This window comes from Felis catus, chromosome A1, assembly GCF_018350175.1.
Source record: "Felis catus isolate Fca126 chromosome A1, F.catus_Fca126_mat1.0, whole genome shotgun sequence".
In the NCBI taxonomy this organism is placed as follows: Eukaryota; Metazoa; Chordata; class Mammalia; order Carnivora; family Felidae; genus Felis; species Felis catus.
The window spans coordinates 122104197-122129257 of NC_058368.1; the positions used below are offsets into that span (position 1 = coordinate 122104197).

Below are 25061 nucleotides of genomic sequence, written 5' to 3' on the forward strand. Positions count from 1 at the left end.
TACAAGAAGAAGTTCTAAAATAAAGCTACAAGATTTTTAAAAAAAACAACAAAATTAAGCCTTAAAAAGAAGCTTCAGAATACCACTAATATAGAAAGAGAAATTTATAATTAACTTATTATCATTACTTTTTAAATATCTCAATGCTATTACCTTTAAAAACCATCCTATTGATGGTACATAGAGTAGATAATGGGTTTTCATTTCCCAGTGTTTTATTTCATGTTCAGAAAAGAGCAGCAGTTTGGCTTAGACTCTCACAGGGTTCCATATATTATTATATGAGATTATACTTATTACTTAAAAGAGATAAATCACCACCATCCAGATCTGGTACTGGATCAAAGATTAAGGTTACAGTGTTATTTCCTCCACTGTTTTGTAATGAAAACAACCACCTTGTGACAGTAATGATTCTGTTTTAGGATATAGATGAATGAACTAATATTAATGTAAATACAACCTAACATTATTTAGCAGTTACTGCACACTATGCACCTGGAATTATCCTGAGTACATCACATACACTGTCATATTTAATACTCACACCAACCTTGGGAAATTAAGCATTGTTATCTGTATTTTATAGAGGAGGCAACTGTGCTTAGGAAGGATAAACCATGTGCCCAAGGTCACAGAGCTGGCAAGTGATGGAGCCAGAATACAAACCTAGTGGTTTCCAGAGTCAGTGTTCTCCACTGGTTAAGTATAATTTTTAGTATAAGCCTAAACTCTAGGGATTTGGAAAGAGAAAGAATGTATGGTACAGTGCAAATAATACTTATAACCAGTTAGGGCTTCTAGAAATACTCAAGAGAGCCAAACAACCACTTACTCAATGTTTAATCTATGCCAGGTACTGAACTAACTGCTGTACCATTTCACTAATCCTTATAACAACCATAGAAGGTAGTTACTAGTACTGTCCCAATTTTCCATATGGGCAATTATGGTTCAAGGACTTAAGTAATAAGCCCATCTTAATAAAGGATTCATTGTTCACATATTTAAATGGAAATGAAGCAAAAGAAGTACACATAAGCATGTAAAAAATCACTCTGTAAATGGAGCTTCGCTACCCTTATGTTTCCAGGGATAAGAATGGTGTTAGTGATAATTCATCCATTCTTTCTTATCTATTTTCTCACTTGCTCTAAATGGCAGATATTCAAGAGTTATATATTTGGGTGTAGTATGCAGTATTGAAACAAAATTAAGTCTACTGCCTTCTCCACATCTTTAGACACACAAACTCCAGCTCTCTGGGGCTTCCAAGGAAGAGAGTGGCCTCAACACCCTTCCATTTGGAATAGTAACAATGAATGACCTTAGAAATGAGACATACCCAGGGTGCCTGAGTGGCTCAGTTTGTTAAGGGTCCAACTCTTGATTTCAGCTCAGATCATGATCTCACAGTTCATTGGTTCTCCCCCCGCATTGGGCTCTGAACTGATAGTGTGGAGCCTGCATGGGATTTTCTGTCTCCTTCTCTCTCTGCCTTTCCCCCACTCATTCTCTCAAAATAAAAAAAAAAAAACTTTAAAAAAAAAGGAAATGAGACAAACCCCACACCCAATGACATACCAAGTTGCTCCCCCAAAGAACCTTGTGCTAAGGATGTAGGTGGCCAACATCTTGCAGAGAGAATCAGCAACAATGAACACTTTTTTCCAAGAATGCAAAATTTCATCCAGTTGGGAGTTCAGTGGAAGTTGATTTAGTGTTGTAACATCATGGGAAAAGCTCTATTTCAGGGATCAGAATCTCTGCACTTCCATTTTGTCTCCACCACACACCAGGTATGTGATCATGGGCAAGTTAATTCCACTAAATTTCAGTTTTTGTACCGAGGAAATGAGAAATAAACTCATTCTCCAATTTTTCTGTGCAGAGTGAACAAGAGCCGTGAAAATCATTTTGTAGAAATACAAAGCCCCTTCACAGGTGTAAGATGGCATTACTATTTTATGCAACTCTTTCCTTGGCTAAAATTTGGCCACTAACCTATCAACCTGGCTAACCCAAGTTAGCTTACAGACTAAATTAAAAGACAAGAGGAAGAGGGACTGTTTAAACATGATAGTCATCAGCTGTACCAAGGACATCTGTGGAACTGTTTGCTCAGTTGTTGTGATGGTTAAGAGGGATTCGTTTCCATTGGCCTTACTTCCCTATAAGCTTGGCAAATCTCCAGATCAGTGAAGGTCAGCATGAAATAGCCTGAGAAACCTTCCCGTGCAAGCAAAAAGGATCACCACCAAACCATTATGTCACTACACACAGGACAGAGACACTCTCAGCAGCTCAAAGGGTGGCTCAATGTATCTTGCCAAAGATGCCTTTAGGTTCCTATTCCAATTTCAAGGTGCTGACTTAATCTCTTTTGCATGTCTACATGAGAGAGTAGAATTTGGTCTCTATGTATATTAGTTGAAACAGCAGTGAAAGGTGATAGTGTGAAGGACATTTTTAAGCAAGGAGAAAAAAAGGAGATTCCATCTTGAGTTACACGTGGAGACATGAATCAAAGATAGTATGCAACACTATTGACTATTTTTATACTCTTAGTGGGAGGATTCAACCTAGAGATGCAAAAGCAAAGAGGTGAAAAAGAAACAATTCCTTTGGTGCTTTTATGTTTATCTTGGACCCTGGTTTCCCCTCAAGGTATCAGAAAGATTAAAATGGCTTTGTGATGTGACACCATCATGCTCCGTTTCCTTTTACAGTTCTTTTCTTAAAATATTTTGTAGGTTAACACAAATGGGTAAAGCCAAAGCAAAGATTAGGAATGTATATTTTCCTTGGATCCATACTTGGGAAGGCATGTTCCTCCTTTCAAGTCACTAGTTGTGGGGCTGTGAAGCTGACTGATTGATTGCCTAAACTCCTGCTCTAGAGCAATTTACTTTCAGGACACCAAAAACAGAGGTTATGGAGGTTGCTTAGACCATATCAATGGCTGGGAAGGAAACCGAGGCTTCTCAGACATAAAACATACCATACTTTCCAAAGCCAGCATCATTTTCATGGGTGGATGTTGGTATTTTCAGGCCTACATTTCTCTGACAAAACATACCTATAATCCATCACTAGCAGCCACACTGCAATATACTACACTTGACCAACTGCCGCCATATGCAGACCTCTCCAGTAGGGTCTGGTCGTCAGAAATCCACTGATTAAGCATTTAAAGACTGCCTTTGGAAAAACATGCCAGGAATTCCTTCAGGATAATTAAAACCAATTTCTGTGTCAATAAACACAGATTGCAAGATCTTTCATGTGCAGAGGGGCTGGCTCTGACCTGCAGGCTCTAGGACATTTTTTCTAAGATGGCTTTTCCATAATTGCAGCAGATTTTCACGGACTCATCCAGAGCCTTTCCTAGCCCCCTTATGAAACGATTGGCTGAGGTCAGAGAGATCATCTTACCTTTACTATTTCAACCTAGACACAGGACCTCAAGACCACAGTGGCTCTGAACCTAAGGACCAATTCCATTGCCAAAGCCCTTTCACACAGACCTATAGGTAAGAGAACTTGAATGGAATTCTTATTACAGAATTTGACTGTTACTAGTCTTCACTTATCACTACTCTTCCAGGGTTCACAGTGATTTTCAACTGAAGAATTATTAATTTTACTTCAAAGTAAAAGGAAGAACTCAGGTGGGTATTTATTACACTGATAACCACAGTCTTGTTCTTTGCACCCAATAGATACTCTATGAATTGTTTTTCACCATGACAGCTTTATTGTTTCTATTGTGTAAACAATGCTTATACATATTGAAATTGTCATACATTAGAAAATATAAATATTAAGAATTAAGATTTCATCAGCCTGAGATAACCATTATTAATAATCTACTAGCCATTCTTTCCGTGGAATTCTTTATGTACACACACAGAAGTTTACGGAAAAGGAATCATATTATACATGCTCCTCTTATCATGGATGTGGCTACCTTCAATTTTGTAATAGTCCTATTTATGTATTTTTTCTCTCCTCCCCTTATAACCTGATGTTAATAAACTTTTATATATTTTTTCACAGTTATATCATCATATACCAACTTGGATAGCATGAATGAGGTTTCATTTGCTCAATCAATACCTGAAGGGTTAAAGAGTAAAATAAAAAAACAAACACATAAACAAACAAATGAATGAAAGAATAGGCTATGCTCGTAATTAGCTGGTATAATTTCCAAGTGGCTGCAATATAGCACATCTTTAAATTCCAGTTGGGGGTAGGAGAATCTAGCTTGAACATGTCTGGATAGAGCCGTAAGTTTAAGCTCCTGAGTAAAGAATATGTACCTGGCTGCTGTCCTAACTACAGAGACATTACCAATCTATTCTCCTACTCAAATCAAGTTCAAAACCACTTACTAAGCACCTGTGTGCAAAGCACTGCACTGTCCTCTGTAGAATAAACTAAGGAAGTAAAGGCGTGAGGAATGTCTTCCAGGAGTTTCTTTCTAGCTGGAGAGAAAATGTGCAGGCCCCCTTCTTTCTGGCGGGCTACCTGAACTTGGATTTTGGTGTCCACATTCATGAAATGGGGATAATACCTACATACCACAGAACTGTTGTTATGATTAAAAAACTCAAGGAATTGAGAAAGAAATTCATAGGAAAATGAAGATTCAAAGGAGGCCATGTAGGTCCCAGTAAAAGGGAAATGGTGCATACAGAAGCAGGGAGCAGGGATGGCCTGGGGGCACTGAGGATGCAGCACAAGCCCGTATGGTTGGTTTGGACATCAGTTAGGAGGCAAGCTGGGAGATGAGGGGACAGGCAGGAAACAGTAAGGTTTACAGCACAGGAGAAAATGGTCAATGGCCCAATCTTCTTAAAGGGCCAAGCACAAGTAGGAAAATAGTGTTTTGCCTTTTCAGCACGTACCAATGTCTAGATCAAGGCCATCCAAATGAGTGATTCAAAAGCAACCTGCTTGTCAAATAACTGGAAAAAGAAAAAACCTAGCCCACATAACGGGCTTAAATCCAAGTTTCTAAGACTTATAGGAAAAATTCTGATCAGAAAATTTCCATCTCAAATTGTGCTGAGGAAGCTTAGGGACTGAGTAAGCATGTTGGCAGCAGAAGCACAGTATGATAATCAGACTGCTTTTGGGTTTTTTTTCACCACAGTGCACAGAGTTCTTTAGGTCCTGGGGAGACCTCAGCAAGACTTTGATCTCTGACCCTGAAAGGGGTCACAGAACCTATAGGGAAATACACCTCATTCACACATGGCACTGCACCAAAAATCTTCCCCCTACATCCTATCAAGTGACCAGAGAGCTCTGATTTTCAAAGCATAGTATGTTAGTTTCATCCAGCTAATCCTACAGAACTGGGATGGGATTAGATATTGGTCTCTGTAAGAGATGTCAGCCGGAAGCACTGAACTGTCCCAGTCTTTTCTGTTGGCTCAGGGTTTCAGGGCAGCTCTTCTCCATTTCCCTCCCACCCCCATCCTATTTCTTTTTCTTTTTCTTTTTTTTTTTTAATTAGTGCCAGTGATGAATTCCTGGAAGCATCCTCACATGGATCTGTGTTGCCCTAATCAATACTCACTCTCTCACCCCATCCCACCTGCCCCAGCTTCCCAGGCAGAAGAGAAAGGAGAGGAGAGGTAGACTTTAATATTACAATCCCAAATTATTATTGAAACTTCATGTTTCTAGAAGATGCTTGAATACTTAGTCCTCTGAGGAAGCAACTGGATACCCTATTGACTATCACAAATCTTTATCCATTTAACTGACCATCCATCCACCCACCCAGCCATATATCCTTTAAACTTTGTAAAAATTTTAAATAAAAAAAAAACGTTCCAAAGAACTTAATATTTCCAGTTCACTACCTCAAGATACTTCACAGGGAGAAAAATGCCCAAATTCCAAACAAAATGGATTGAGACCTCAAATCAACTCCTACCTATAATCTCCAGTGACTGCTGAAATGCAGACAGCCCATATATTTTGACAAGGGACTAAAATCACTCACTAAAAATCAAATCCCACTGGTAGTTTCTAAGATTTATACTTTTCAATTCCATCAAATCATGCACCGAACTTTTGGAGGAAAACTAGAGATGTCTGCAAGTCTTAAGCCAATGATAAAGTTTAGTTTCTTCATATTTATCTGAGTTCAAGTTGCACTCAACCACACACGGTGTTAACAGGGAAAAAAGGTAGCACAGCTTTCAGAAATGACAAATTTGAACCCCAGGAGAGGCCAGCTCATTAAACAACCATGCTAGTTGTCATAGTAGGTCACTCTTTCTTTGAAGTCACCTACTTATCAGTTTGAGGAAAATTAACATTTCTGGGTCACCAGGTTCCATATACTTATCTACAACTGATGCCCTGGAACCATGAATGTCATTTTAGTTAATATAGGTGGGCAACTAAATCCCAGGGAACGAGCTACTCACCCATGTATTTAATGGCAGTGGCTGAGAATTGAGATTGCCTCCCTTCTCAGAATGGGTAAAAGTACTTGGGCTTTGGGGAAGGACAAGGGCAAAGGAGAAAATTAAAGTTCAATGGTTCTATCTTTATCAATTTTTTTCTAATCTTCACCTGCACAAATTCCCTCTGGAAAACTGTGACAATGTGAGGCAAAGGCAAAATATAGACCAAAACATGGTGCGAGGGGCCACAGCAACTGCAAAGGTCTTCCTTGGTCAAGTTTTGTAGAAAGCATTTCATTAATACTATCTAGAAACCTAATTGCTCCTATCAAGAAACTTATTTATGTGTACCATTTAACCCAGCAATCTGGACTCTAGAAACTTGTCCTAAGAAAATAACTAGGGATGATTTCGATTCATGCAATTATTTATCACACAATTATTACAGCAAAATATTGGAAATAATCTACACTTCAAGTATTAGGTGAATGGCAGAATTCTGTTTCAACTATACGATGTTATGGAAGAATGCTCACAGTATTATTTGGAACCAAAACAAAACAACAGATAGGATACCATTTTACATATAATTCCAGTATTAATCCATCCCTTTCTCTTTTCTCTGACACACACACACACACACACACACACACACACACACACACACACACAGAGAATACACTGAAAATATTTGTAATGATTATGTTTGGAGCTAGAGGTAAATTCGGTTTTCTTTATTACACTTTTCTTTATAGTTCATGTTTTCATCAGTGAGCATATATTTTGTTCCCACAGCCTTTTTACTTTTTCTACATAGTATTTAATAAGATTTATATTCATATTCTTATATTAGTGTTTATTTCATGGATATCTCCCCAACAGAATGTAAGTTCTATGAGGGTAGGGTCTTTGTTTTTTTATTGTTTTCCTATTTTTAGCATGGTACCTAGTATATAATATTTTTATTTTTTAATGTTTATTTTTGAAAGAGGGACAGAGAATGAGTGGGGGAAGGGCAGATAGAGGGAGACACAGAATCTGAAGCAGGCTCCAGGCTCTGAGCTGTCAGCACAGAGCCAGAAGTGGGGATTGAACTCAAGAACCATGAGGTCATGACCTGAGCTTAAGTCAGATGCTTAACTGACCAGCCACCCAGGTGCACCAATAATAAATATTTTTTTTTTAATTTTTTTTTCAACGTTTATTTATTTTTGGGACAGAGAGAGACAGAGCATGAACGGGGGAGGGGCAGAGAGAGAGGGAGACACAGAATCGGAACCAGGCTCCAGGCTCTGAGCCATCAGCCCAGAGCCTGACGCGGGGCTCGAACTCACGGACCGCGAGATCGTGACCTGGCTGAAGTCGGACGCTTAACCGACTGCGCCACCCAGGCGCCCCAATAAATATATTTTTTAAATGACTACGGCATGAACTCTGTGGGACACCACTAAAAGAGGTGTGGTTATGTGCAGGGATCCTAATGGGCTATTAAACAGTCTGTTATGTGTCTAGCCTCTAGCTCATGTCCTCAAACAACATGCCATTTTCCTCACGTACTTTTGCCTAATGTCATGCAAGACCTCCTTCTCCATGAGGACAGCCTTTGCCATTCCTCATCACCTGTCAGAATCCCACCAAGTCCCCGCTTTGACAATAAGCCATTCCTATTCAGGAAAGCTTCTGTCTAGCACTTACTGCCACCAATGACTTGGAAGACCAACGTTTTTTTAATTTCTCATGGGTTCCAAATTTTGTCTTTAGAATGGGCGGTCAGCAAACTACCAGGCATGGGCTACCACCTGAATTTGTAAATCAAGTTTTGCTACAATAAAGCCATGTCCATGAGCAGCAATGGCAGAGGTGAGTAGCTGGGACATAGACTGTATGGTTGGCAAAACCTAAAATGTTTATTAACTGGCTCTTTATAGGAAAATTTATCAACTCCTGTTCTAGAATATATATATACTTGTGCAAAGTGGAGATGATACCAAATTACTATTCTATTAGATGTTTATTCTAACCTAAAGCATATGTCTGAGAGTTTTATAAAAAAAGGTTATTGTAATATCTCTATATTTGTTCTTAAGAACGTACATTTTTGTGTCAGACACACCATCATTTTAAATCCTGAGTTTGCCGACTGACCCTGGGGAGATCACACAAATATTCTAAGCCCCAGTTTCACTGTCAGTGGAATAGGAGCCTATCCCTGTATTTCCTTAGTAATCATCTAAGGAGTGATATTTGCCAGGCTCTGCACTGGGAAATGGGGATTGGGAAATGGTGAAAAGGACCTAAAGTCTCACTCAATTAAGCTTTAATTGTACATACTTCTGAGGTTTTCTCTGAGGATTAAATGATCCAGACACACACACATATGCACATATCTGTATCATATATATACACATCAATATAGTGCACAATATATACATAGATGCATAATATGTAGTACATCATGTAGAACATACATAGCATACTTAACTCAACTCTTGGTATACCGGAAGCACTCAGTCCATGGTGGTTCTTCCTCCTCACCATAATAAAACAGAGGCCCTTTTAACAGACTGGATGAAAAAGGCCTTCAGCTGACTCTGTAAAACGGGCCTCTATACTCTATACTCACATGCACTACACACACAGCTAACTTAGCAGGCTAATCTCTGGGACACAGGCACACTCCTGCTTCCTCTGGCTGAGATACATGTTTACTCCAAGTCAGTTCTGTTTGTTCCCATATCTCTTGATGTCAGTTACAGTTGTTATTTAATCAAATATCATGGAAGGTGATGGAAGGAACGGTGTGGAAAGGAAGAAAAGGATTATTTCGTATGAAAACTAAGATGCTTTCAAAAAGTGACAGAATTGTCAAATTAAATATGGTAGAGAGAAGAGATGGGGGACAATCATAAAAATCTAGAAGGATCTGTGCTAAGATTGCTTCTCAGGTGTATACCGTCATTCAGCCTCAAGGAAACCAAACTCAGACAGGGTCTTTGCAATTTTGGGTGTGGTTTAAGAAAAATATAAGCCCCAGTCAGCAGACTCATATTCAAAGATGAAGTCTTGATTCTTCAATAGACTCTTTATCAAAATTAGGCAATGCAATTTAAAATAGCATTAAAATTTTTTTTTTCTGCCTTAGTTCTTCCAATTGATCATCAACCATTGGTCCCAAGTACATGGAGTAAGAGAGGGATTCTTTTGTATTTAATTCTCGCATATAAATAATAGCATGCTAGCAAGGGGAATGTTGCTTCAACCACTGCCATATTTTGTAAGTAAAAGAAATAATCAGAGACAGAGTGACCCGTCCAAGGCCACAGAATCAGTACTGCTGGAGGTGATTCCAGAGCCACGTGGGGTCTGATTCTACCCCCTCAGCCACCTGGTGTAACTGAGAGGCAAACGCAGCACAGACGCCGAAGCTTTGAGAAGGACAGAGTATCCGCTGCCAAATAGATGGAACGAAGCTTGACAACAAGAACTTTTATTTCACCATATTCACCAGCACAACCAGCCATAGCAGCTGGTGATAAATGCAGAAAGTCAACTTTGTTTGACATGATGACTTTCCTTTCCTATGACAGTCAAAGAGATTGGAGCCTTCCTGATTTCTGAAAGAGCAGGTTCACATGGGATTCCTAACCCCCTCCGTGGGGTGTACAACAGCAGGGGAGCCATTTTATTGTGCCTGTCAGATCACGTCACCGAGAGCCCAGCCTCACCAATTGGCACTCGCTCTTCTCTGTCAGTGCAGCAAGATGAGCAGTGCCCTGCTCACCAGATGGTTATTTGTTCCACCAGCCACCTTTGCTGCATCCCTGATTCACTCCAGCCCAGGACAGTCTCCAGCATTCACGCTGCAAGGCAGCTCCTGCCAACAACGTTGCCAAATGGCTCCTCTCAAAGTCATGGGCTGCCCAGACAGACTGGCTCTTCCATCTGCAGCAGCTTTTGGCAAAGACATGCTTCCCTTTCTGGCTCCACCTCTTGGCTGCACCAGAGACTTCTTGCCAGAAGGATGATCTGACCCATCAGTTCCTACAGCTAAGCCTGGAGTTCCGAGGCCATTTAAAGCCTAAGCCTGTGTCCCCCACACTGTTGAGCACAATGTCTCAACAGACTCAAGAGATCTAAATGACACCGTGGGTCAATACAAAGTGCATCACAGAAACTTAGAGCCACAAAAATCTATGGGGAGCATGCCACCCCTCCCCCATTTTCAGCCTCACTTCAGGAGATTAGGAAACGGAAGCCCACAGAGTATAAGTAACTAATTATGACAGCAGGACTGGGAATAACACCCAGGTCTTCTGATGTGCATTCTACATCACTGCATACGATGCCTCTAATGTTCCCTCTGTTTATTTTCAAAATCTTGATAATTGGACCCTGTGTATTGGTATTGATTCAAAATAGTATTTCTTTAGAAGAATGAATGATCTTTTCCCTGTGTCAACATCATGACTTCTGTTTTAAACAGGTGTGTCCAGGGGTGCCTGGGTGGCTCAATTGGTTGAGTGTCTGACTCTTGATTTTGGCTCAGGTCAAGATCTCGTAGTCGTGATATCAAGCCCTGCCTTGGGCTCCACACTGAGCATGGAGCTGCGTGGGATTCTCTCTCTCCCTCTCTCTCCTTGGCTCACACTCTCTCAAAAGAAATCAATAACCATTAAAAAAATATAAACAGGTGTATCCATACACCACAATGATGGACCCAGAAGTGACTTCTGTTCTGCCACTTACTAGAGGGTGACCTTGGACAAGCAATAATCTCATTCTGCTTCAACTTTTTACTTAAAGGGGTCTAAGGACAGTACCAACCTATAGACTTCTGAGTACTAAACAAGAAAAATACTGTAAAACTTCAAGTTTGTTCCTGGCACATAGCAAGCCATCCACAACTGCCACCAATCAACCTTATTCTTTATTAACACTCAAATTCAAAATCGTTATAGAATATACAGTGCTGTGCACATGTTAGTAGATAGGACAGCTATTCCCATTTTCTACATTAGGAAATTCAAGCTCACAAGGTTACATGGCTTATCCAAGGTTTACTAGAGAAGAAGTGAAGGGCCAGAGATTCCTTCTTTGCTTATTCTTTGCTGAGGAATAGGAACCAACATTTTGGCTTTCAAGATGGTAAAGTCATTATATGCTAACTAATTTGGATGTAAATTTAAAAAAATAAAATTTTAAAAAAAGATGGTAAAGTCAGGAAGATTCAAAGAGAACCTTTGAACACAAACAGTATATAGACAGATCGAGAGTCACCACAGCATAGTATGTAATATAAAGAGTAAAAATAACTTTCCATCCTTCCACAAGGGAACTACTAAATCAACTATGATACAGTCATACCACAGGGCACTATGTAGCCATTAAAAAGAACAAGGCCAGTGTAGCTGTCCTGACATGGAAAGATCTTTCAGATAGATCTCTGAGTGGGAGAATAAACAAAGTGTAAACAGAACAAGCAGTATGCATTCAGTTATGCAAACAAACAACCCCTCTCCCGGTGTACATGTGCATATGTATATTTAAATATATGAAAATACATACAAAGGGGGCCATTCTTGACTATTCACAGTGCTAACTCTGGGCAGGGAAGTGGAATGAGTGTGGGGATAGAGGGTGATTCATGCTGTGCTTTGTCTACTGCCTTTTTAAAAAAATATATTTGTTTTAAGTTTAAACTTTTTTAATGTTTATTTATTTTTGAGAGTGAGAGCGAGAGCAAGAGAGAGAGCACATGAGCAGGGGAGGGGTGGAGAGAGAGAGGGAGACACAGAATCCGAAGCAGGCTCCAGGCTCTGAGCTGTCGGCACAGAGCCTGACACTGGGCTTGAACTCACAGACCGCCAGATTGTGACCTGAGCCGAAACCAAGAGTCAGACACTTAACCAACTGAGACACCCCGGCACCCCTTAAAGATTTAAAAAAAAATTTTAGGTAATCTCTACACTCAACATGGGGCTCAAACCTACAGCTCCCCAAGATCAAGAGTCACATGTTCTACTCACTAAGCCAGCCAGGTGCCCCTGCTTTGTTTACTTCTGTAATGCTGGAATCCTTTCAAACAAGAAGGCACGTATGTATTATTTGCCTGATTAATATAAAGACACAGAAAAGAATGTCAATGACAAGAACACCAGTGTTGTGAACCAACCGACCTCCTAACGTGGGTGTCTCTGGCCCCAGCTTGACTTCCACAAACTTAAAGGAGCAATGTTACTCTCCTCAAATTTCTTATATAGCTCTCCTCTTCGGTACAACACCTCCTGTTAATATTTTGTACTTAAGGATACAAGTTTTGTCTTTCAGACCACCTACGAGTGCTCAGCATCTTGCTGCCGATATAGTCTCCACGAGAACTGTTTAGAGCTTGTCCACCCTCCACATCTTTATGTGTCTGCTGAGGGTCCCAGAGATGAGCCCCTGCATTAAGTGGAGGAGGTGGCCTGCCATTCTGTGATGACTTCAGGCCCATTACTGAATGGATTCACAGCAGTGCAATCAGAAATGCATATGCAGGAGGCGGTTGCCAGTCCCCCGGCATCAAGCTTAGCACAGGTAAGGTATTCTTTGGCACGTGCCTTCTAGAAGACTCTCCTTTCTGGGCTTAAAATCCTGCCCTGTGAGGTTCCTCCGGACCCTTAGATACCATGCATTGTTCTGCCCCTTGCCCACAGAGGCCCCTTCATTTCTCTACATTTGCTGTAAGCAATCAGGTCTCTTTCTTCTGAAGCAAAGAACTGACAGTCTGACTCCCCCTCTGCACACCTATCTCTTTCTGTTACCATGACCCCTTGTCCAACATGAATACGGATTAGTTTTCTGTGGATTTCACACATGGAGATCCTACCATCATCATTCCTCACTCTTTCCACAGTGAACTTGCAACAGAAGAATTCAAGGGCTCCTGGATTATTCCAGACAAAATTCCTAGAGGCCTCGTAAAAACAATTTGCTTCCGATACAATAGTTATGTCAGGTTTGGTCTTTTCTATTTTTTTTAAAAATTTTTTGAATGTTTTACTTTTATTTTTGAGAGAGAAAGAGAAAGAGACAGAGAGAAACAAAGTGCAAGTGGGAGAAGGAGACATAGAATCCAAAGCAAGCTCCAGGCTCTGAGCTGTCAGTACAGAGTCTGATGCAGGGCTTGAACCCATGAACCACGAGATCATGACCTGAGCTGAGTAGGATGCTCAACCAACTGAGCCATCCAAGCACTCCAGATCTGGTCTGTTCTGATTTCCAGCCCAATTCTAGAGTTCTACTGGAAAGGCAAAAGAAGGCAAATTGGTGGTAAAGATAACAAGTTTGGTGAAAGCAATCTGACTAAAGGAGGATGAGGCAAATAGCATAGGTGAGCCTCTCTGGCCAAAAACAAGGCCTCAGACACCTCCACATTTATACGCAAAGGACAACTGCCATCAACAGCTGCCTCTATCCATTCCTTTTGCTGCCTTAGTCAACTATAGGAATTGCCACCAGTTCTGGAGAATGGGTGTCCAGAAGGCCCAGTGGAGCTATCCCAGCACAACCTGGGAACTGCATTATTAACATCCTACACTAGGGGTGAGGGACATGGAGAAGGGTATTAAAACCCAGCTAATTCTCACAATTTGCGCAGTTACATAAATATTTTCCTTCTTTCCTTACAGAGTAGAATACAACTAGAAGAGATGATCAGCTAAGGACTCTGACACAAGGTAGAGGAGTTCAACTTCCTCCCTGTGGGATAATGAAGAAGACCCAGGCATGTGCACTGCCCTCCTAGAAAAAGATGAGACAAGTCAATCTAGCGGCACTGAACATGTACCATGGGGATATATGTCAAAGAGAGAGTATAACCTTCATTTCCCTTCCTAAAATCCTGACCACAGGCAGCAGGAGTGGGCCAAGAGTACATGCCTCAAGTCCAGGAAATCATGGTGGCCAATCTGGTTCTACCACTTACAAGTATGTGACCTTACACAAGTTTCTGGGGTTCTCCAAAGCTCAAAATCCCTTATTCTGAAAAATGAGGCTAATGCAACCCTTCTCTTATGGCTGTTCAAAGAGATTAAATGAGTTAACACATGAGAAAACACCTAGGAAAATGCTTGGAATGGACAGCACGTGAGAAACCTCAGTTCTCTCCCCTCAGCTAAGTGCTGAAATTAGACTCTGAGTTTCTTCGTAAATGCAAATGCCAGAGTCTAGGAATGTCAGTCTACAGCTGTGCTCTTTTCATTGAGCCTTACCAATATTTTGACAGGACTGGCCTAATATTATTCACCCCAGGTTCATTGGCATGTTTCTGACCAGCCCTCACAAAGGGCTTGAGATTGCCCCTGGGGACCTGGATGCTAATAATGAATACTTGCTAGTGATTTTCAATGCACTCTGGTTATTATATTTGGTAGCAGAACATTTCCCATCCCCAGAAAGGTCATTTACAATAGTATAAGGCAGCTTCTTTCCACGTTCCATTTCAGATTTTTCCGAGAATGGCAGAGAACTCAAACATTCATCCATATGCATTGGAAATACTGTTCTGATGTGGCATTTGCATACAAATATCAAAGCAACTTAAGGAACTACAAGGCAGCTTTCCATCATGGGACACCACCTCCTTTTAATTTTTAGTGCCTTCATATCAAAAGCCATTTTCATGTACCTTCCTCGTTTTATTCACCTTCGCTTCCCTCTTGATCATGTGTGGAATGGCGGTGGGGTGGAAGAAGCAGGGACTATTAGTTTCTCACTTTTAGCCTGAGGTTCCTCCAAAGCTATGACATACCAGAGATCACAAAGATCTCATTCAAGTTTGGAGACCCTCTAAACTCAACTCACCCTAGACTGGACTCTTATCATGCCACCACATTGTTGAGAAATGACCATAGAGTGTTATTTGAATAATTTCAGTGTGCGGTTAATGGTGTTTACACCAAGGCATTCCTTTGTGAGGCCCTTTTTGTTACAATTTATACCAAGACAAGATAATCATCCTTGTTGGCTCAAATTCTGCCCTGGTGTGCTCTTCTCCTAGGCATCACATCTATTCACATGGTTTTAAATACTTTCAATATGCTGTAGACATCCCAATTATACATCGTCCCCATCTTTCTTCTGAGCTTTAGACCCAGATATCCAATGGCTTGAGAGTATCACTCTGAGGCTAAATGTCTCACACCAATTACCAAAGTCTTTTTTCCAGTGTCAGTAAAAAGGCCCATTATGCGTTCATTGTCATGGCAAAGTCCTAAAGTTGTCCTTGACACTCATCCCCATTTACTTCTCTATCTCCACCGAATCACACCAAGTAAGTCCTATCCATTCTTCTTCTACAGTGTATCAAAGTCATCTAATTCTCTCCATCTCTACTGCTGCCACTATCCTAGAGTACAGCTGTGGCGTCCCAATTATTTCTTTCACTCCTATTCATTTCCTACCCAGCCCTCTGACCCCACCCTGCATAGCAGCTAGAGGGAGCTTTGAAAAAAACAAACCTGATCATATTTCCCCCTTGATCAAAATCCTTTAATGGCTTTCGATCCATCTTTGGATAAAGTCCAAACTCCTTATGGTCAAGGCTCAATGTGATCTGGTCTCTGAATACCTCTCCAGTCTCTCTTTTGTAACATTTTATTATGAAAATTTTCAAACCGACATCAAACTTGGAAAAAAAATTTACAGTGGCTATCCATTGACAGACCACCTCAATTTTACCATTAACATTTCATACTTGCTATATCATATATCTATCCATTCATCCATCCCTCTATCCTAGCATGGATCTTTCCTGGTTTTGGTGCATTCACAGTAAACTGCAGGCTTTGGTCTCGTTTTCATTGCTGCTTCCTCTTGTTCCCTATATTCTAGCCACAGGCAGCCTTCTAGTCTTTCAATCCGTCAGACTATTTCATATCTCTGGGCCTGGTACCTATTATCTCTTCTTACTCCAGTCTTTAGCTCTTGTTAATGCCTGACTTATTCTTTAGTTCTCAACTTAAAAATTCCTCTGAGGAGCCTCCCCTAGTCCCCCAAACTAAATTAGATCCACCTTCCTGCGTTATATATGCTCTCAAAGCAGGTTATGCTTTTTCTATCACTTATCACAATTGGTAACTATGTATTTATTTGCAAAAATATTTAATGTCTGCCTCCTGCACCAGACTAATATCATGTCTGTATTGGACCATGCTGGATCACCTGTGCAGACAGTCAACTATGTTTGTGGAAGAAATTACAGGCAGAATTAATGAATAATTATATAATAATACATAATAATAATAAATACATGAAATAAGTAAATTTGTTCTTCTTTTACAATGTGTCAACAATATAGGTTTTGAAAGACCGCTTAGAGAAGATGGAACTTACTAGCTGCCAGAATACAACCAGCAAGTACATTAAAACAAATTACTCAACGGCAAGATCCATGGGGGGCACTTGAATTGAGAAGAGACTGGTGGGTTTTAGTGATTTCTCTGCCATTTCCACTAGCCATTACCCTCAGGATCATCCCAAATCAACACGCAATCCAAGGAAAAAGTGTGTTTGCTATGCAAATATAGCTATAATGTATTGAGAACATTTACGGACGTCTAGCTTTGCTTGAGGTAATGGTATTTAGTGCTTTCCCTGTATTAAATTTTTTTCCTATGGCATAGGTTCTATTGTTATTCCCGTTTTACAGCTAAGGAAACTGAGAACAGACTAATTTTAAAACGTGTTCTCTGACTTCCTCTTCTAACCAGATTGCCATTTCTGTAAACTCACCTATAAAAAAATATTTATTCTATCTGTGGCCCCGTGTCAGAGTACGAAAATTAATGTAGATAACTCTCAAAATGCCCTAATGAAGAAAGGGTTTTAGTCAGTTCTAACAAGTCTGAAAAGAAAGAAAGAAATCCACATATAGATCAGAGAGATTTGAGAGATGAAGCCTTGGTTAGGAAACCCAGAGTTCCATATCTGAAAAAAACCAAAACAGTAAAAACACTGTGTTGACTTTATTTTTGTAGTCATTCCAACCCCACTTTTCCTCACATATAATCCCATATACACACATTCAAATGATCCTTGCCAAGAATTTTACACCAGATGGGAACACAATTTACATACAACGATAAAACCATTGTGGTCTTCTCATAACAGGAGCTAATGGGTGAAGGAAAGAAAATGAGGCAGTGCAGAATTTCCTCATGGAGGCGCATATGCCTAAAAAGGGTCTTGAGTTTGAAGACAAGCTTTCTGCTCATCTGTGTGACCCTCAGAAATGAGTACCATCTGTGGGCCTCAGTTGCCCAGTTTCCTTATTTGAAAATGTTAATAGCATCTACTTAGCAGGACTTGGAGATATTGAAATGCTCTATTTAAAAAGCTCAGCAAGTGCACTGAAAATAGAAGATGCTCAAAGATGTTAACTTTAAAAAGGGAAAAAAGACAGAGGAAGATTGGTGAGGGTGGTAACTTTGATGCCCAGAATAAAAGAGTCATAGGAAATATCTTTAATAAATACACATCATGCAACCTTTTTTCTTCCCCATAGGAGGGAGGGGAGGGAGGGGAGAGAGGGGAGGGAGGGAGAGAGACAGAGAGGGAGGAGGGAGAGAGAAAATAAGAGGGGAGAGCTTGGGTAAAAGTGTCCTTTAGCATTTGCATTGCTCTTAGCTGGCGGAACTTGCCCGCAGCTACCACTTACAATGCAAATTGAGCTTAGAGTCCTTCACACTAACTACACAGCAAAAACCTTTCAGCTTTAAATAGAATACTGCAGTGTGGAATGATCTGAGCAAAGCAAAGAAAAATTCAGAGATAAATGTGAAGGAGATTTGGGAGGAAAAGAAAAAAAAAAACAAAAACCCACCAAACCCTGACATATCTGGCTAGGTAGGAAAATGCCAAAATATTAAAGAAGACAAAAGAAAAGCGAAGTCCATAGAAGGACCCAGAAACTAAGGTCAGATTATGGAGGCAGTGGAGGAAGGAACTTTGGGGGCAAGCCCTCAACTAACAGGATTTGAACAAAGACTACTTTGATCTGGTGATCTTTCCTGGTGTACTTGGCACTTCCAAGGTATTCATCAGAAGACAAGGATGGACTATCCCCCCTCTGGCCAGCACCAGTGCATGAATGGTCCCTAAAATGAATAGATGAAGACCACATCTATTGGGAAAAGAGAACTTCCCTCTCTACCCAACTTCTGCCATTTACATTTTCCAAGTTCCATTTTTTTTTTCTTACCAGACTTTCACTAAGATCAAGAAACCTGAAGGTTTACTGTGAAATAAAGGTTTTGTTTAGTTTTCATTGTTACGTGTGTGTGATAGAATTTCCTGAGAGATTGATTTAGAAACATTTGAGAGAGCTCTTTGCTATAAACTCATGCCTCAGTTTTGACTATATGAACCCAGATATTTTAACCAGAATCAGAGTTCCCAAAAACACCATAAAATAAGAACAGAGATTAGGTAATATCTAGGGCCCTGAAAGCACTAAGATGATACTCCTATCATGGCCCTATACACACGGCCCCAATTTGCCCATCTTCCCAGCTCAGTAAGTTTCCTGTGTCGGCACTTAGAGGCATAATACAACACAGAAGAAAATACGAAGACAGCCCTCTTTCTTTGTTGTCACAAACAGAAAGAAACATCCCCCCCAAAAACCAATAGACCCAAGGCCAACTTCTGTCTTGGATAACATGCTCAGACACACAGCAAGTCCTAATCTACCTGGTAAATGAGTCAGTGACAAAGCACTTAAGACTGAGAAAGAACATCTTAGAGCCACCTTGTCAGCCTGCAAATAACAAGAATCAGCGAGTATGGTGGTTGTATGGGGGAGGGACAGGCTGAACATCTTAAAAGCCATCTCTAAGCTCCTGAACGCCAGAGCACATACAAGTCTGCTTAATCTGTCTAGCACCATGGACATATTAGGCTGGATGCTTTCCAATAATGATGATGAATGGAGAATATATTTCAACAGCACTGGGCATTCTTTTTAATCTAAAATTTACAGAGATGTTTATGGACGATGCCACCTTTGCCCCCACATTGTGTGCTTCTTTATTTCTTCCAGAGTTTGAACTCCTTTCCTACCCCATCCCCATCACATTTTTCCTGGGAGTATTGATCTGATTAAGTATTATAGAAAATTTAGTATCCAAGGATAACAAGAATCATCTTAAATTAACATACCTTGCTACATTTTCCTAAAGCCCTTTCACACACGTTTTCTCACGTGGATATTACAACGTGATAATGCAACACTTTCTATGCGCGGTTAAGGAAAGGGCCTACAGGTAGAAAATGAAAGCGAAGATGTAAAAGTTTGGGCATTTGGGGGGAAAAATGCCTCTACTCTCTATTCACACACAAAAGGCAGAATGAGATTCCACCTGCTGACTTTCCGTGCCTGCCTGCTAATGTCAGAACACGCTGAGAAAGAGAGAGAGAGAGAGAGAGAGAGAGAGAGAGAGAGAGAGAGAGAGACGACAATTTCACCTCTTGGCAAAGCTCAGCTTACTGAACCCTCTTGCTTTCTGCTGGCTGTTGATTCAGCAGAAACTACTGCTGCAGAATTCATAATGGTGATTTTAAAGGCCCCACTGATCGCATTGCTCGCCCCACGTGTCGGACTCGTTCGCTCGCTGCTGGAAAGCGGTCTCCCCAGCTACCTTTTTAGTTCTTGCTAATGCACCTCCAAGGGGAGAGGGGCTCGCCCCTTTGCAAAAGGCCCTTTGGGCTTCTGATTGTCTGAGCAGGTAACCCGGCCGGAGAGAGAGACGGGCAGGAAATGAAACCATGCCCTCCCTGCAGCCACCGAGAGACACAACATCATTCCGCTCAGGGAGGGGAAGACCTACAATCCTTCCGGGCCCCTTCCTCGTCTCCACCGCAAGACTCCGGCAAACATCTCGGGGGAGGGGTTCTCTGCCTTCAGGGGGTCATTTTTCCAGTCGGGAGCCCCACCCTGAAAAGCCTAATCCCCGAGGGCCATTTTAACTCCCGTGGGCGCCGGGTCCACCTGCTGCTGAACGCCGGGCTCGTCTCGCGGAGCCCGGATGGATGTGGGGCGCACCGGCCGCTGCCCCCGCGGGCCGAGCCCCCGCCCCAGCCCCGGGCCCGGAGGAGTCTCCGCCGCTCGGCGCCCAGCTGCCCGCCGAGCCCGGCGATCCGCAACTTGCGCCCCGGCCCCAGCGGCGGAATGCGGCGGGGCTGGCGTTACCTTCGGTCGCATAGCTGTGGTCGCGCAGGAAACTGTTGTTGATTTTGCGGGTATCAATGTCCTCCTCCATTGACAGCAGGCTTACTTGCGTGGGAACCAGAAGCCGGCAGACAAGTATCCATGATCCCTCCCCGCAGCCAGTCTCACAGGAGAGGGGGGCAGGGGAGCCGGTGGGACTGCACCATGGTCCGAGCCTGAGGAGGAGACGGGGAGGCGGAGAGAAAAAAAATAAAAACCCGGCAATGGAGCTGTCACCTCCTCCACTCGGGATCTCCGAGGCTGCGGCGGCTCCTCCCGCGGTGCGCTCACTCCAGCTCCAATTCCCAGCGAGGATGCTGCGCCCGGCTCCGCTGCCGCCGGGTGCCAAGATGCGCCGTGCCCCGAGGGGTCCGGGCCCGCCCGCCGCCCGGGAGGCGCTCACAAGCGGGGCTGGGGAGATGCCCAACAGGTTCCCCACGTTGGCAGCCGCTCCAAAATGCAAAAAAGGTCCCTCCTCCCCCTGGGAGAGCGGGCGGCCGCGACAAAATGGTGCCTTTCTGGACCCGAGCTGCAGTGGCGAGACGGCTGGGGCCGGATTCGGGCTGGCCCGGCCCGGAGCAGGGTGCCGGTCCCACGGGAGGGCGGCTCCGGCCGGCGGGGGTGAGGAAGGCGGCGGGGAGCTGGGCAGGGCGCTGCGGCCGGCGCCAGCGCACTCGCCCTCACACCCACACGCGCGCACTCGCAGCCGCTGCCGCTGCTGCAGGAGGAGGCTGGAGGCGGCTGGTGCATTAAAGGCGAGGCTCCTCCCAACCGCGTCAGCAGCCCCAGGACTCTTCCCCAGCCGCGCTGGTGGCCGAGGCAGAGGCTGCGGCTGCTCTCTGCTGCAGTGGGGCGCACGCAGCCGCGAACCGGCACCTGGGCAGCAAAGCAGCGAGCTGGCGGGTTCACGTGAAAACCAGAGACGCGCTCCGGCAACCGCCCTCCTCCGGCGCCACGCAGCCAAGGGCGGCGTTTTTCTCTACCCCCGGAGTCCCCCGCTCGCTGCCGTGCTCCGGACACCTGCGCTTCAGCACCGCAGAGAGAAGTAGGTCCCTCTTGGGTAGGCAGGGAGATTGCATCCAGGTCCCTTTCTGCTCACCCCTGTGCGAGGTCTGCGGTGCCTCAATCAAGTTAAAGGGCGAGGCCTGGGGTTGGAAGCCTCGGCGAGCAGAGAATGGGAAGAAGGGCTGCCATGGCTTAATTGAAGCCTCCTGTGCTAGGAATAGAAAGCGGGGCAGGGGCCAGAACTTTTCTGCCACCACGTCCGACTTCCCCATTCCAAACAGAGTCAACACCCGCTTGTAACTGTGGGCGTCTGTGTCCACACAGGCAGAGGGAAGCAGAGGGCTGACTTACGAAGCTAGCCAACACAGTCACTCTGGAAAAGTCCACCTTCCCTAGCCCTTTGCACTTTGTTTTGGACAAACGCTGCAGGCCCGGCTGTAGGTCTTGCTTGTGAACAAGGCACAACCCTGCAGGAACCGCTCACGTTTGCTCCCAACAGGGAAGGTGCCTTGGGGCCTGTGCCCACAGAGAGCCACTGCTACCCTGAGGGGACTTCGAGGATCCAATTAATACAAAAAAAGAGGCCTGCCTCCCTGCTTCACCTAGGAGGAAAATGCAAAATTCCCCACCTTCCCCCCACCACCCTCTCCCCCACGTTTTCGAAAATTACAAAACCTGTACTTGAAAGAAAATTTGATCACTACTGTTATGAAACCAGTAAACATCACTTACGAACATCACAGCTTCGTAAAGCCAAACTGGAAAAGAAATTTGCCCATTTTTCCACTTGTAGAAGGTATTTGTTTCAGTGGGTGTCGCTGCAGGAAGAGACATCAGCAAACGTCTTGCTCAGTTAAACTCCACAAGTTGAGCTAGATGAGCCCAGAGGGACCTGTGAGTTAATTATATACATACAATGCTTCGGCTCACACAATTTAGGAAGTATTTGCAGTTCAAAAAAATGGGAAAACAAGTTTTTAACCGAGGTTGGGAATCGCCGTTAGATTTCCACAGAGAGTGGATGCTTGCGGCAGATGGAAAATGGCACCGTCCCCATCTCCAGAAAGCCAGATGAAGAAGAGAGTAGAAATATTCTTTGATGTAATTTTTAAGGGAAGTTCAGCTTACGATGGATTTCATTTTATGCTCGTCTGGTGGCTAAGCCTCACAGAATTGTTTGACTACTTGTTCAAATTTCACAAATGAAATTCCAGTAACAAATTTAACCCACCACTTCAGCCTCAGCTCATGGTTGGTTCCTCCACATGATGAACTGGACCCATCACCAGGTCTCCGGTGGTCGGCTCATCTGCAGTTACACAGTTCAGCTTCTCTTGCCGATCAGCGTTATGGGGAAGGGGCAGGCAGAGGTGGGAAAACGCTAAGTTCCTCTCAAAGTGGTAAGAAGACAGTGTGCCTTCTGTTGAAATGACTTAAAGGTGTGACAGGAGACCTTGGGACAGTATTTGCAAGTTCTCCCCTTATCTTCCTGGAATGTGGGCTACCTTGGAACAGAGCTGCATGATGAACTGGGTAGGCCCACTGGCCAGGTTTGTGCTTGAGTAATTTTCCACTCTAACCAATGGGAGAAATATCCCCTGCATAGATTAAGCTTCCTTTTCATGTTTCCAGCAAAATACCTCCTCTATTTATTCAACAATCCCGGAAAAACAGAGAGATCTCCATGGATTAAGTTGACTCCAACATTTCAACTTTGTGGACCACTCTTTTCTCCCATGATCAATGGAGACTAGACCCTGGCTCAAAACCAAAAGGACTGTTGGCTTTGTGCTTGAACACAATGACGTGTGGTAAAGGAGGTAAGGGTAAAGGTAAGGTAAAGAAGCCCCGTACAATCCTGTGGTGGTAAGAGGACAGTATAGACCATTTCTCAGAAGACCTGCTGAACTTTCTAGTCCTCCAATATGTCAAATTCTTTTCACAAGCTTTTGAAAGTTGCACATGCCATTCCCTAAGCTCCTTCCTCATGTTCTTGGCACTCTCCAGCATGTCAGCTGAACTGTCCCTACTTCACTGAGGCGTTACATGACCAGACCACAGTCTCTTCCTCAGGTATTTTCGGTCTCTACATCTTTTCATATTTTTTGGTGGAGTGGGGGGGGGGGTGGTGAGTCTTCCTCATGGATCACCACATTCTGTAATAGTTGTTTCCTCATTATTACCAACCGTTCCTAATATATCTCCTATATTAAATGTCTGGTGCTTAGTAGGTGCTCAATTATATTTGCTGAATGGATGTAAATAAATATTTCTTCAGTGGATTAATTATGGAATTTCTCCAGTTCAGCAAATATTGTAATATTTAGGTTTTATAGCTCAATCCTTATTAAAATTCTTGCAAAACCAAACCAAAACAAACAACACCCAACAACAAAACCTGTTGTGAGGCAGTAATCTTCTACTCTAGTAAGTCCTATTCCAATGGAAGTAATTATCCTACCCATTCTTATATGTATACGGACAAAAATATTTACTGAGCAATATATGGGGATAAAGTTAAAACAAAACAGTCCCTTTCTTCACAGAACTGAAATTCTTTCATCTGATCTTAAAACATGAGCTTTCTTAGAGATGCAACAAATGCGTTATCAATCAACAGACTATAGCATAATGTTAAGTGCTGAGGCTCTGATATCAAGCAAAGCTGATGATTCTCTGGCACTTATTATTGTGTCCTTGAGTAAGTTACAAGTTTCCCCTAAGGTTTTTTTTAAACCTCTAAATTAGGGAGAAAAAGAGTATCTACCTCATGGAGTTACTGTGAGGATTTAATGAGATTGTGGACTGAATGATCTTGGAAAGAACATACTGTTGTTACTTGTTGGATATTTACAATCATCCCACCATCAGTAAGGAACAAATAGAAAAGCACCCACTGTCTCAGCCACTAGAATGGGACTGTATCAGCAATATCCACGCATTAAATATATAGTCAGTTGGCTGTCATGGAACTTAGTGTCTAATTTACAGTTTATGTAAACGGAGCCATAAGCTACAAAAGGGGCAGAAGACACTTTGAAAGGCTGACTGAATTCACAAAAAAGGCCCGTTACAAATACACAGGCTTCTTAGATTACACAATTCGGCATCAGGGCATGTAGACACGTTCTTTTTTTTCCTCACCCTTGTCATGGCCCCCCTCCCCCAACACTGTCATATACCCTCACCCCGGTTAGGTTAGTGCTGCATTACACTGAAACCTTTCAGCTCATCCTGTCCAATTAACACAATAAATATCTACAATTTTATTAAAACCTCTGACCTAAGCCAGTCTGGAGATTCTTAATAGAGGCTTTAGGTGTCAGGCAGTCCTGGTTTATCCCAGCTCAGGCATTTATAAATTTCATGACCTTTGG

General features: G+C 42.8%; 1 protein-coding gene across 14 annotated transcripts in view; it reads right to left on the reverse strand.

Moving 5' to 3' along the window:
- PPP2R2B (protein phosphatase 2 regulatory subunit Bbeta) overlaps positions 1 to 25061 on the reverse strand; it is a 510749-nt gene that overhangs the window by 250564 nt on the left and 235124 nt on the right. For 5 of the 14 annotated variants that reach the window (XM_011282787.3, XM_019833906.3, XM_019833922.2 and 2 more), the window contains one exon: positions 20662 to 20855. The exons of 7 other annotated variants lie outside the window; for them this stretch is intronic. In XM_011282787.3, the coding sequence (XP_011281089.3) occupies positions 20662 to 20855 (194 nt within the window). Of the gene's footprint in view, positions 1 to 20661; positions 21362 to 22416; positions 22562 to 25061 lie in introns of those variants that run through there. 2 more of the 14 variants (XM_045060608.1, XM_011282789.4) reach the window with 2 other exon arrangements.